The following is a 14,599-nucleotide window of genomic DNA, read 5'->3' as shown; positions in this document are numbered from 1 at the left end:
AGTTCAAAAACAGAGCAACCATTTGGAAACTCAGAAAATCAATTGGCTTGAGCATCTCTTTGTAGAGCCCCCAGAATAGGGCAAGAGAGAAACGAGATGAAATTTAGATTAAGCTTGGAGCAGGAAGTTTCTTTAAAAAGCCTTAAATCGTGGCTCATATCATGGCTAATACCAATCATTTTTATTATAAAATTATCCATTGTAAACAGAATTAATCCAAATATCGCTTAAACCGAGTTCACTGCAATTGTTTGGCTTCCCAGCACCTCGATGACTCGTTCATCTCGATCACAGCATTTTCAGCATTTCACACCGACAGTCTTGATAAATATGCGAATCCAACGTTTTTCAGCTAAACTGCCATCCTTAATTTAATCCCCTTACGTTTATTCCTGACAATTGAAAAAAAGGGAAAAGATAAGTGACTAACTTAAACAATAATATGAATATATATATATATATATATATATATATATATATACATACATGTTTAAACCAAAAAATGTCTAGTGATAACATAAACATCACTAAAGCGTCTACATAGAAAGTACTCTCATTTATTATCAGTCAATGCTTAAACGAAACTTCCATTTTCATTCAGCAAAACACTGTATAATTGGGTAGAAAGTACTGAAAGTAGTCTGAGAAATCTCAGATTCTTTTAAAGCAAACACAAAAATGCTTATACTGATAAAGCTCTGAAGGAAATTGTAGAAAAAGGAAATGAAACTGATTTACGAGAGCTGATTTCCAAACTGAAAAAATCAGTTGTTAAAAGCTTATCATAGAGTAAAACGAAGATTATGTTTCGGATGCTACTGAATTTTAAAAAATGAGAAAAACTGATTCTTTAGTTCAGCCGTAAATATCGAAAAGAATATTTAAGGAGGAAACGTCAGATAAAGAGTAAAACTACATTGGTGCTTAATACACGTGCGTGTGATTGGTTTTGACAGTCTTGTCTTAGCTCGACTTGGACGAAATTACCTGTTTGCAAGTGCGGAACTGAAGCGCCTGATACACATATCATACCGCGATTTGTAAACAATTTTGTTTTTAAAGCTTGAGCAGTGGGAGACAATTGTTTGTTGAAATGGAGAAAGTGTGTTTTCTGATATATTCTGCTCTTCTTGTGCTAACTAGAACCATTTACGTAAAGAGTGATGCTGGTAAGTACAATCTTTAGACAAACATCTACATGTTTTTTTCTTCTTTTTCTTTTTTCTTTTTGAAAGCTGATTATTAAGTATGCTTGCTTGTTAAGAGAAAAAAGGATGATACTATAATTTGCTGGACAAATAGTGCCTACCACACTTTAGATATGGCAATATATTCAGACTGTTCCGGCGAATGCTTGGTCATTAACATTAACGCCGTCCGTTGGAACGGCCGAACAAAACACTGCATGCTAGAATTTAAGTCTTAACCAATTAATATTCGATTCGGTCGTGTCAGTTGGTTGTCGTTCAGCAGTCGCAGAGTTCGGACAAAAACTGTACGTTTAGTCGCTGTGTTTTCGTTTTCGAATTTTATAACAGTCGTAGAATTTATCTTCGAAACATAGGCACCACGAAACTGAAAAAATCAGTTGTTTTTCAAATTTACAATCGATGCAGCCATTTTTGGTAAAAAAAAAAAAAAGCCGAAATTAAGGTTTTGTGTTGCTCAAGGGAGCTGGTAGAAGAAATAGTTCAATAATATTAACGCGCAACAGGCATTGTGCTTGTTCCACACATTAGCGCTTAGGATCCAACATTAAAATAAACCTAAAATGTATTAAGAAGAATACTTATTCGACAGATCGGTAAGGAGTGGAACTTTGAAAATGGGGCAAATATTCTTCGTATGAAGCTAATCGCATAACAAACGAAAGACAACAAATAAAAAACGAAAAATGTCGCGTACCCAAGTGTAGGGAACAGTAAGTGTCAACCACAGCATGCAAACCTTGATTTTCTCAGCTTTATTCACAAACCAAATATCGCACACATGCGGTGAAAACTGCGTACCAATTATGATTGCGTAATTAGAAACAAGGCTAAAGAAATTACAAGCAAAATATAAGTCAAGAAAGGCAAAAGGCGATCAATATGTACATTGGTAACTCACGTCTGATCCTGCGTGAAAAGAAAGGTGAGCAAATAACTCCGAAAAGGCAACTCCGGTGACTCCAAAAGGAAAACTCCAACTACTCCGATACTGAATACTCCGACCACTGAGCGGTCACGCAAGCGATTCCTTATTTAAGCTAGATTGACAGCTAAATCACATGGTACAATAAGCTCCGATTAATGATTAAAAACATGAACAATGGAACGATAAAAAACGATAATAAAAATAAACAAAGCTGCAATGATTGAATTATATATGGAAACAAAACACGAATTCTAAAGTTTCTTTTCGCTACATTATGGATACTTAAACGTTCATCACAACAAAAAACAAGAAGCAAAATACAAAACAAAACAAGGAAAACAATAAATTAATTCCAAAAAGAGCTGTTTACATTCGAATACAGTTGAATAAACGTTCACCTAAGTTGGTTTGGATGCTATTTTATTCCAAAGAATATTAGTGTCGGAGCAGTTTGTTTCTGCTTCTAAACTTGCTCCTTAAGTGTTATCGGCTGATAAGTTCAACAGTTAATGGATAGGTTGTGTCTTTGTTCAATTCTACATTCAGTTCCCGTGAAGAACTTCAGTGGTTCCAGCTACATTTTCTATATGAACAATGGTAACTGGTACAATTGGGAAAGAAGCAAAACAATATGCGAACAGTCTGGATATAACCTTGTTTCTATTGAGAGTCGTGAGGAGTGGAACTTCCTGAAACAAACCATCCAAAAAGAGAATACCTTTGAATACTTCATAGGTTTGAGGAAAGATACATCAACTGGAGTGTGGAGATGGTTAAGCGATAACAGCACAGTCAATGCGTCCAATAAAGGACATTGGCCCTGGGCAACTGGACAACCTAACGGCGAAAATGTTAAACAGAATTGCGCGCTAATGTACGGAAATTATGAATATAACTATGGGCGCTATAATGATGCCAGCTGTACTTCACGCTTATCCCAAGTAGGATTCATATGTGAATTCAAAGGTGGAGGAGGTAATGGACTCTTTATTCACATTACACAAAACTGAGAATAAGAATAGGTCAGTCGTATTACGGCCCAGTCCTTCTCTCGGAAGTCAGTTACACCATGGAAGATATTGAAAGATTACATAGTATAAACACTAGATAGACCGTGAAGTCACTATGGATCCTAATAGTGAGACAATAAGAACTTCTTGTTCAACAGTTTTCTGAATAATTTTGATATATCTATCTATTCATTTATTTATAGGTTTCTCTTTTTTTCCATATACTGTTACGATTGCTTTGCGCTCCCTTTGAAAATGGATAGACAATCACAATATTACAATGACAAGTGAATTTTCATATTCTTGTCTAGAGAAAAAATCAGCGAAGGCGACGGCGTCCACCATAACAGGTAACTGTTGGCGTTGTAATTGTTGAAGGCTTGACCTATGGAATGAATGCTACTTCGAATTCCTATTAGTACGCTAAACACCAACAAGCGCTCAAATCTGCGTTATTAGCGTGTAAGTAAGTAAGGAAGATACTTAATGTTATTAGGGTAACACTCAACAGTAATTTAAATTACTGAAAAACCTGCAGCCCTCTTTAAATAAACTATGACGCAATCAAAAACCTACACCTAATAATAGAAACTAGAGATTTTTTGTTTTGTTGTTTTGTTCTGTTTTTCTTCTGACAACAGTCCTTCTCAGGACTTCACTCACCCGGACGATCAAACTACACTATTACATGAGAAATGAATCGTTGATAATTCCAAAGTTCATAAAGCTCAAGCTCTGGATCGATTGTCTAGTTTCATTATTTAGTTGCTCTCTAGATAGTTGCACTTGATTTTAAATTTATTCTGATCATCAAACTTATTAAACGCTTCACTTTCGCGGTAAATCAAGAGAATTGCAAGATAAACCTCGGGATAGAACGCGTTTTGATCGATTACAAGAAGTATTTATCAAGAGCGACGGACGAGGATGGCATAGTATTTTTCCAAGAAGGAACTACAGGATAGTAGTGATCAAATTTATGTATATTGAATAATGTTGGTTTAACAAACATATCAAAGAACCCTACTTCCTTCACTATCCTTTATCTAGTTGTAGCTTTAAAGCTGTTTCCTTTGTGTCAGTCGCGTCAGTACGGGTGTGTTGCATGAGAAAATTGTTGGATTTCTACAATGTACTGACTTTGACTTTGTTCACTGTTTTTGATATGTTACACTTCTTGCATGTTCAAGTTAAAAAGTAAGTGAATTGGAAAGATTCAAAACAGCTTTTAGTTAATCAATGTCACTTTCAGCGGCTAACACCAACATTGAATCTGTGAATCAAATACCCACACCTGAATATGTTAATGCTTGAGCGGATCCGAAGGCATCTGAAACTGACTGCAGTTAAAATATAACAAGCCATCCAAAAGACCATTGACAAGAAGTTGGATGAAGGGGAAAAATCTTGAGTCGAAGCTTTTTCCTGAACTATGGCGTAAAGTTTCCAAAAAAATACCTGACCTTGTCGACTTCAATCCCGCGGGCAAAGCTTTTAAGATTTGAACATTGCACCGAAGTATCAAACACAATACACCCCTAATTTACTTGAATTAAACCAAAACACTTTGCTTCGCCTTTGATAGTCTAAAGCTAAAGAGAAAAGCTGAAATTAACACTTCGTGTTTTTTTTTCTCATTCTAAATTTTTCTAATTGCCTGTTCTTGATTGCGTGATCTCTCGTCATTCATCCGCGGTTTCCTTCCAAGTCACACCTTGAGTGACTGGAAATTGCGTCGAAATCTTTAATTGGTAGCTCATGCGCAACTTTCTCTTTCGTTGTGTTTCAAACATCCTCATCCAAAGCACTGAACGGTGGATTTAGTGAAGGAGTATGAATGATTTTTTTCGGAGTTGATTTGGTACTGTCGAGAACAGGTAATTGAGAGAGGAATATCAGATAATTCTGAAGTTCATGAAGTGCAAGCACTTAATTGCACGTCGAGGTTCATTATTTGGTTACTCGTGATAGTGGCGTTTGATTTTAGATTTAATCTCAAGCACTTTACTTTCCAGTTGAATTCTTGAGTAAAGAATCTCGGGATAAAATGCTTTTTGATTTATAGGGAAATTTTTTTTTCAAGATTTGTAAGCCGAGCGACGGACGAGGATAAAATAATTTGTAATGAGAAGGAAGCAGCAGTTGGCGTGTGAAATCGTTGATGATCAAATTTTTGTATACTGTGTAATATTGGTTTAATAATCATGTTTAACAACCCAAAATCCTCCTCTAGCTTTCATCCAGTTGTAGCTATATCGCTCTTTGCTTTTAATTCATCGCGAAGGTACGCTGATCTTCATAAAGTTGAAAAACCATTGTAATGTATAGCGTGACTAGCGTGACCAATTGACGTCACGGTAAACTGCACATGACATGCAATTTATAATAAAGTTCGGATATAACGCGCGCTGTCATTGGTTGAAAGAGCGTGCTCTATGAGAGTATAGAGCATAGAGCAAGTAGCAACAGAACAACCAAACAAAGGTTTATAAACATGCCAGGCGCCGTAATTGACGTTATTATATCATGAGCAGAGACGAAAATCCTCAAAGAGAAAACGAAATGGACAGTCCGAGTTTTGAAGGTTTTCACGCTCAGTTAGATTGCAAGCTCGCGGATGGTAATAAAAATCAAACACAGCTAACACTGGTATTGTTTATAAAGTTCGAGTTCAAAAACAAAACAGAACAAAACAGGAATGATAAATATAGCCAAACTGGCATAACTGTTAAAATTCATACTAATCATGACGGTATCAGAACGACTGCTAGCATGCTGAGGTCCAACTTGGCTAGCTCGGAGATCGCTAGTGAAGCAAGCCTCAGAAATTACATCGATCGCCTTTGAGTGAACAACCAAGCGCTTTCTCTGATGTCCTTTCCAATGCGTTGAGTGGTGAAGGCCACATCAGTCACTGCAACCGAGTTTTATGGCTCTGTCATCCCGAGCAATCTTCATGTTCCGGTGAATTCGGCTGTCGGTCACTCGTAAAACTCACCTTGAGCAGTTTTACGGCTCTGTCATCATCAGTTTGTTTACTGTTTGTCATGTGAAAAACTTGCGTGTTTTTGTGAGCCACGATTCGGCCGGATTTTACTGAACATTTCACCTCCACATTCTGTATGAGAGGCTAAAAGAACTTCAGGCAAAAGTGTTACATTCGACCTGCCAAACTATTAAAGTATGTAAATTATTGCAGAGTGTGGACTTTGATGGTACTCAAGAAGTTCTTTCGTGCTCGAGCCGCTTCCTGCGTGCTATACAACAGAACAGGGCACAGTCAAGGCTTCTCCATTTGTTAAGTATAACGCAACCCAGGCGTGTTCCATGGTAAAATTAACGGATTTATACAATTTGCTGACTTTGAGTATATTACACTGCTTGCTCGTTTAAAAGAAAATCATGTGAATTATAACGATTTGAGAGAGTCTTAGATGATCTAAATTTTAGTGCCCATCTTTCTTGTGGATGTGGGTGAATTTCAAGAAGGTTGAAACATAGTTGCTATTCCCCAGATCCTCCTTCTGTGTAAATAAGGGCCGCTTCAGAGGGGGGACCGGAAATGATGACAACGATTGTCTCCGAGAAAAATCAAAATTGATTTTCTGCACATAACAGTTGACTCAGTAAACGGTGCATTCTCTCACAGACACAGAAACACTTCACTTTCACTAATTAATAGTCCAACTTTTAAATAATTGTGTTATTCTAGATGGAGAGAAGCTATGTTCGTGTTATACCTTCATTAGAAGACAATGGACATGGTCAAATGCAAAGGACTCCTGTAAATCCAACAATAAGATACTCGCAGTGATGGAATCAGAGCAGGAATGGCAATTTATTAAAAATGAGATTCAAAACAAATCAGGCAACCGATTTGATGAATGGTTTATAGGCTTGGAAAAAAATTCAACAACAAAGAGATGGACTTGGATCAATGGTAAATCTGTGACTATTGACAAATGGTATAAAGATGTCAACAACCCTGACCCAACTGACACTTTCGGGCTGATTCATAAGGAATATCCAAAAGGATTTAAAGGATCATTTAGTACCGTTAGGGGCAACCTACTAAGGGGATGGATTTGCGAGGAAGAAACAGGTATTGATCAGTACCAGAAAGAATAAAATATATTTTTTAGTCATACGCTGTTGTGAAACACGAATTTGAATTTTCTAAAGACCGGCCCCCCCCTCCCCCCCCCTTCACCCTTCCCCTTCCTTTATCTTTCTTGTCCCAACCCACTCTTTCCGAAGGCCGCCTATTGCGATCACCTTACCACTGATAGTCCTTCACCATCCAGGAAGCAGACCGTGATCAGTCGCATATTTACTTAAAGCTTCGTAAATTATAGGGACGTGACATAGAAACTTTTTAACTCATTCGTGGTATTGAGTTAGCTTGAGAAACAGTACACTTCTCTAGAGTGAGTACCGGAATATCACTCGAGAAATGTATAGTTGTAGGGACAGTAGTTATGTTTCTTTAACAGCCGCCTGTCAAGGGATTTGCTTCGTTCATTCTGTTCCGGCAAGCACAAGTCCTCCTAAAACATCAGCTGGGATAAAAGCTGTTACCACACAAGGTAAAACATCATCTGAACATAAAAGCAATGCTTTATCAGGTAAAATAGCGATCGATCATGTATCGATTGTTGATTTTAAGATATGTAGACGAGCAATATCCATATTGTGTTCATTTGCTAGTTTAAAGATTGGTCACTTGGTCAAGTATTCAGTTATATCAGCCAGAAGCACTTTTAAGGATATGTATGTAGACGCTTTGAGAAAACCCCCCCCCCCCCCCCCCAAAAAAAAACCCCAAAAAACCTTAAAAATTAAGTACTCTAAACGCATTATATCCAGGGACTTAAAAAAACTGACCTCACTTCTACTACGGCGAAATCAACAAAGAAAGTTCAGCCGCGGTTTCTTATTCATAGGGAAAAGCTTTTAATTTTTTAAGCTCTACAAAGATATGACCTTAAGGGATTCCCTATGCGAGACTAGGAAGCAGCCCTCTCTCTTTCCATTTCTTTCCATGTGTTATCCTGTGTCAGTAAGGTCAACCTAATTATCAGCTCGACTTTTATTTCTTTAAGCTTTGTTGACGGTTCAAACTTCCCCGACGACCACATTTCCAGTTGTGACTAAGGTCGATGACCTCAAGAAAGACACCGACTGCTTTTCCCTTTATCTGGCAATCGTTATTTTATCAGCATTGTTGTTTATAGTCATGATCATCCTCGCTGTGGTTTTGATACTGCTTCGAAAAAAACAACAAGAAATAGGTACTCGGACTTTATTTGCATTTTCCTTTAAATTCAACTTGACTTTAAGCCATCTCTATTATCAAGGCAATTTAGGGGCAGGCTTGATTTACTTATCATTCGGTCATGATTCAACAACAATTCTAGTGATGAAAATGTATGTAATTGGCACAGAAACTAAATGTTAGTAAAAGTAGTGAAAGAAGGTGAAAAAATAATTGATGAAAACATTAATAATGGTAAATAACTAAAAAAAAAAAAACGGAAAGATAAACCGAGTTGTGGCGAAGAAATAAATTACACCCTCCAAGTCTAATTTGTCCTGGACTTCAATGTTATGCTGCTTTGTAAAACCGAATGGTTCTGGAGAAAATTATACTTAAGGGATCATGAAATTACGCTGCAATAAATTCGAGTAAAATAACTGTCTTAGATGCCGTGCTCAGGAAATAGTTGGTCACATCACCAGTAAGCTGCGCGACTACCTCTTGGCTGTCAAGTTATTAATTTGTTAACTCGAAGTACCAAGTGTATGTATGTGTTCTACTAAAATGCTGCCGACAAATCGGAAGTTTGGCGTCATTTTGTTTTTCCAACAACCTAAATTGAAACCTTTCGAAGAAAACAAAAGTTCTTTATTTCTGTGTTTGCTGCTAACGGTGGTATTTGATTTCATCCACCAGCCTCAAGAAACAAAGCTGTCAAAACGTAAGTTGCTTCTATGTCACTTTTATTCGTCATTTATTCAGTCTGGTGCCCATGTAAATTAAGGCCGAGTGTATCTTTTAAACAATACATAGAAATTATTCAGAAGGAATACATTTTCTCTGTGACATCCGTTTTAACTATTCACTTGGTTTGTTTTTGAGTGTAACAAAGAGTTTTTCGGCCGTTTTGGAACGGTAGAAAACTTACCCAGAAATGCAGATACAGATGGCTCTATGCTTTAAAAAGTGACAAAAGTCAGACAGCCGATGTAGCTGCATTCGCTCAAAAGCCAGTGGACAAGAGCCTATATAATATCATAGATTTGTGCTATCCCCATATTTACTTACTTGGAAGCAGAAATGCTCGAAAAAGAGAGCTTATAAGTATTGCTGAGACGATCATGGTGGTATACTTAGGAGCACAAACTTTTAATTAGCGCTTTTGATAGGCTGAAACTAGTTTTTTTACCTCCATCGATGCAGAATTCGTCATTTCTATCGAATTCATTCCATAGTGAATTTGAAAATTTCACGAAAGCGATCGACTGACACTAGTTTACGGGGAAACCAAGCTGTCTGTAAGAGAACAGTATTATAATGCGTTACATGGGAGTTTAGGCTCCGTTCTGGAACCCCGTAAGTAATAAGGCATATAAACTCTAACCTTTGGACAGTGTTGTTTGTGTTATTTTTGTTCTCTGGTGGCGATTCTAAGCCATTTTGTTGGATTTTAGCTGAGCTCTCATTCAATTATCACCCACACTCAGAAGAATGAAATGAAGAAAGGCTTCTCCAGAACAACGGACTGACTCTCTCTAAAATCGCGCGATTCTCAGACTAAACCACGTCTTTTTGCTTCAAGACTCTGCATTACTAAAGCCAGATACTTTTTGTTTAAGTTTATCAAAAAATATTTCATAAAAGTTCTGCCTTCGAGGGAACAATTCAGCGAAAATTTCAAATAACCGGCCAGTGCGAAGCCAATCGAGCCCGCAGCAAGAACTTCTCGTGCAATTCGGCGACCGTTACAACACGGTCTACCTGGACTCGAGTCAAATTTCCTAAGAGAGCAACCCCATGTCTGACTCACTAGGCTAAGTACATCACATCGGCTTATAATACATACCTATAATAAGCATTGTAAAATCATCCTTTTTTTTAGAGAGCTTGGGCCCTTGTAACTGAAGGCCACAGAAAGAGGTTTCCAAAGAATGCTCTTAGGTTTTCTAATAAGTTGAGTAGGTATCACATTCATGGATATTCGCCAAATAAATATGGGGTGCTGCTCGTTGTTCGTTGTTTAAAGTTTTAAAAGATTGTTCGTCTTACTTTTGCCGTCAGTCTAATTCCATTTTTAGAAGTCATTAATATTGAACATGGACCTTTTCACTCTTTTCTTTTTGTTTTTCGTTTGTTTGTTTATTTGTTTGTTTTTAATTTTTCTCTCTTTCTACAGGAGTCAACGAGACTTTCAAGAGAGCTTAGCGTTAAATACTTTGAATGTTGGTCCCCAGCCAGAGTTTGCTTCGAGAAATGGAACCGGGATTGAGAGGCTCCGTACTGAACCGCTTATCCAACAGGAGGGTGTGTACATCGCCCTGTCTCCGGAGTCAATGATGGTAATTATACTTACAAAAAATTAGAGTTCTCAATATGAGTCTTCAAAAAGGTACCAAAGGACGTGCCATACATTGTACTTCCTTTTTTCAATTTTTAGCTGTTCCTCTTTGTTCTCTGCATGTGGCCCTTTCCTTGCAGTTATATTGCTACTCTGACGGAACTTGACTGTGGTCTTTTGACATAGAACTTTTAATATTATACAATTTTTATTGTTTTATCCATTTACCATTATTTTTCATCAAATTTTTTCCATCCATTTAAATTCTTATTTTCCTTTACATCTGTTTCAAACTTCACCTGTTTGATTATGACCATTTTATGAATGGCGGGTAAAGGGGTCTCATTTGGAAACAGGCAATGAGTTTTAAGCGCAGTGTCTAACAAAACATTCACTAGAAATGTATTTGAATGAATATCTAATTTTCACTTGGCAGTGTTTGTGGTTTCCTTAATTTTTTTTATTTGCACCTGCGATTTTATTCGTGTTTTCCAGCATTACCAAGCCTACCAAGTCGATAATAACACAATTTTTCTAACATATAAAACTGAATATTTTGCAGACCTCTGAAAACAATGGTTCCCGAACGTACACTTCCCTTGTGAAATCAACAGAAGACAGCGACATTGAATATGTGAATCAAGTAACTGCTCCTGAATATGTAAATATTTATTAAAGGATCGTTCGTAAGACGATTAGCGCTAATCCTAAGAAGCTGAGGTAAAATTATCCTACAGAGCTGGTATAGCTGCTGCCAGCTGATTTGAGGGTGTGCCGGTCCACGAGAGCACCAGATGCTACATGCCATCTCACCGATTTCAGTTAAAATTTGCCTACTCAAACAGAGCAAATGGTTTCTTCTTGGTTATTTCCGGGGGATGATGGATGCCCTGGCCCTGATGCCCCAGAGAAATCGCTTCAAAATACGTAAATGTATGAAACTATCACCGCAATGGTATTTAACTGATTACTCTGAGAGATTGTATGCATATCGTTACATTCTTAACGAATGCACGACGCAAACATCAGTCAAATTTGATTGACAGCTTCTCATTACAAATAAATGACTTTTTGATTCATCCAAATATTTGATAACTTTTGGGTCAAATATCTACCCTTGCCAGAAATTGAATATGTAAATGTAAATAACTGCTCCTGAGTATGTTGACGCTTGAGTTAATTGTTCATTTGACGGTTGGAGCTAATACAGGAATATATAACTAATGCAAATTAAATATTTTTAGTACTTGTCCCTGCAAAGCCACGAAAGAAAGACGAAATCTTCCGTTTACACTGAGCTAGTTAAATCGAGCTTTGAGCTAATTGGTCCTTTAGCTTATGTTCAATGTATATGGACGGTAAATTGATTGATAAGTAAATACATGAAAATTATGGAATTTGAATGATCAAGTAGTTTTATCAAGGCTATTATCTTATTGGTTCCAAATGCATTCTAAACTAATTGCAGTTAAAATAAATACGGTTAAAATATATCAAGCTATCCAAAAGGCCACAGACCATATATACACGAATAAGATAGAGACAGGAAAGTGAGTTGAATGACCAGAAATTGCGTCTTTATCTTAACTGGTCGTCCAAGCATACCTTTAATTCACTTTTGTGGCGTTTCAGATATCCTCATCTAAAGTATTGAACGATTTAGCGAAGGTGCTGGTATTGATACTTCTTGGAGTAGATTTGTTACTGTCAGGAGGAAGTATATGTGTAAGGAAACGTTGATGATTCTAAAGTTCATGAAGCTCAAGCTCTTGATCGAATGCCTGGTTTCAATATTTAGTTGTTTTCTAGAAAGTGGTGATCGATTTTAGATTTATTTCGATCATCAAACTGATTAAACACTTCACTTTCGCGATGAATCAAGAGAATTGCGAGATAAACCTCTGGGTAAGACGCGTTTTGACCGATTACAACAAGAATTTATCAAGAGCGACGGACAAGGATGGCATAAATTTCTTTTTTTTTTGGAGAAGGAATTAGTGACGATGGTAATGATCAAATTTATGTATGTTGAATAATGTTGGTTTAACAATCGTATCAAAGAACCCCCCATCTTTCTCTAGCTTTCATCTAGTTGTAGCTGTAAAGCTGTTTCCTTTGTTTATATCGCGTCAGTATATGGGTGTTGCATGAGAAAATTGATGGATTTACACAATGTACTGACATTCGCTTTATTCAGTGTTTTTAACATATTACACTTCTTGCTTGTTCAAGTGAAAACTAAGTGTATTGAAAAGATTCCAAACAGTTTTAGATAATTAATATAACTTTTAGCACCAAACAGCCGGTTTCCTGGGTTTCTCGGGCGGTTTTCAAAACAATACTTTATTTCAAAATAACAAGTACTTTTTAAAACAAGCCCTGTTCTTAAGACAAAAGAAACCCAGAGGTTAACCCTATGATAGGGATCTCCTAGAAAAAAATTATATACATAGTAATAGAAAATAAAAAATATACAGTATATAAAAGCTAGTCGATAGAAATATATAAAAATCACAGAAATATCATTAAAAAAGTATAGAATGTCCATTCAATAAATATTCGTGTGATTCTTCAATCTGAACTTGTTAATGTTTGGACTATCATGGCATGCTCCTACACCGTTAAAAATAATTACTAAAGTTTAGACCATTCAAATTGAACCCTATCTTATAGTACTCCTCCAGGGATAGAAATTCCCTCCTTCGTTCTAAAGAGTCCCATTTAGGTGTTTTACACTTGTCCTCATGCGCCATCTCCTGTCGTCTTTAGACTAATGCTATTCGCGAAGCTCTTCTTTGTACCTTCTCAATTTCATGGATGTCTTTGGCTTGATGTGGTAACCACACCGGGCTAGCGTATTCCAAGATCGCTCGAACGAGGGACTAGTACAAAATTGAAAAAATGTCCTAATTTTTGCTGCCTATGGTGCGTTGAAGCCAGCCAAGTACCTTGTGAAGTGTTTCTTCAACATGTTTTGTTCAGCTTATGTCACTCGCCATGATTACCCCAAGATCTTTATAATTAGATACAATTCTTAGCTCAGTACCTGAGACTTGGTACCGTGTGGTACTTTTGTCCTTATTATGAGTGATTCTCATGACCTCACATTTGCTAAGATTACATATGACCCGCTAGCGATCCGCCCCTAGATCGAGGGTGGTTAGATCTGATTAAAAAGAAATAGAATCTTCCACTTTAATTATCTGTCGATATATAGTAATAATAATAATAATAATAATAATAAAATGTTTAAAACAGTAACTTAATAAATAATAAATTCGAAAAAATATTGAGCGAAACTACAAATTAAAATAGCACTTAAAAAGACAAGTTTTAAGGTTGCTTTAAAAGATGTAAGATTTAAACTACATTTTATATGCTCCGGAAGATTATTCCAAAGTTTAGGGGCGCAGACCGAAAAAGCACGATCACCATAAAATTTTAACCTCGATCTAGGTGTCATTAATAAGTTCCTGGTTGATGATCGTAAATTCCTAGATGGCTTATAAGTTTACAACAAATCACGAATATAGCTAGGACCTAAATCATTTAAAGATTTAAAAGTCATCAGTAGGATTTTGAAAAAATCCTCTGCTTCACGGGAAGCCAGTGTAGCTCCCTTAGTAAAGGAGTAATACGGCCATATTTAGAACCACATAAGATTAGACGTGCCGCACAGTTCTGAACTAACTGAAGTCTATGAATAAAGTATTTCGGAAGTCCATATAACAGAGTTACAGTTGTCCAATCTACACATTACGAAGGCATGCACTAACATTTTGGTGCGTTCAGCTGACAAGAACTTCCTAATACGAGAAATATTACGAATGTGAAAAAAGGCGGATTTACAAATAGTAG

At 36.8% G+C, this 14,599-nt stretch overlaps 1 protein-coding gene across 1 annotated transcript; it reads left to right on the top strand.

Annotated features, from left to right (window-relative positions):
• Positions 1 to 1,079: 1,079 nt before the first annotated feature.
• Positions 1,080 to 11,848, top strand: LOC131777128 (uncharacterized). The gene is made up of 9 exons (XM_066161682.1): positions 1,080 to 1,169; positions 2,683 to 3,111; positions 3,458 to 3,496; positions 6,859 to 7,248; positions 7,640 to 7,732; positions 8,249 to 8,437; positions 9,100 to 9,124; positions 10,580 to 10,742; positions 11,304 to 11,848. Exons 1-9 carry the CDS (start codon positions 1,094 to 1,096, stop codon positions 11,415 to 11,417), a joined length of 1,518 nt encoding a protein of 505 aa, XP_066017779.1. The 5' UTR covers positions 1,080 to 1,093; the 3' UTR covers positions 11,418 to 11,848.
• Positions 11,849 to 14,599: the final 2,751 nt, after the last annotated feature.

Source organism: Pocillopora verrucosa, chromosome 14 (assembly GCF_036669915.1).
Source record: "Pocillopora verrucosa isolate sample1 chromosome 14, ASM3666991v2, whole genome shotgun sequence".
Classification (NCBI taxonomy): Eukaryota; Metazoa; Cnidaria; class Anthozoa; order Scleractinia; family Pocilloporidae; genus Pocillopora; species Pocillopora verrucosa.
The sequence above is the reverse complement of the archived record's forward strand: the minus strand, read 5'-3'. Positions and strand labels throughout refer to the sequence as shown.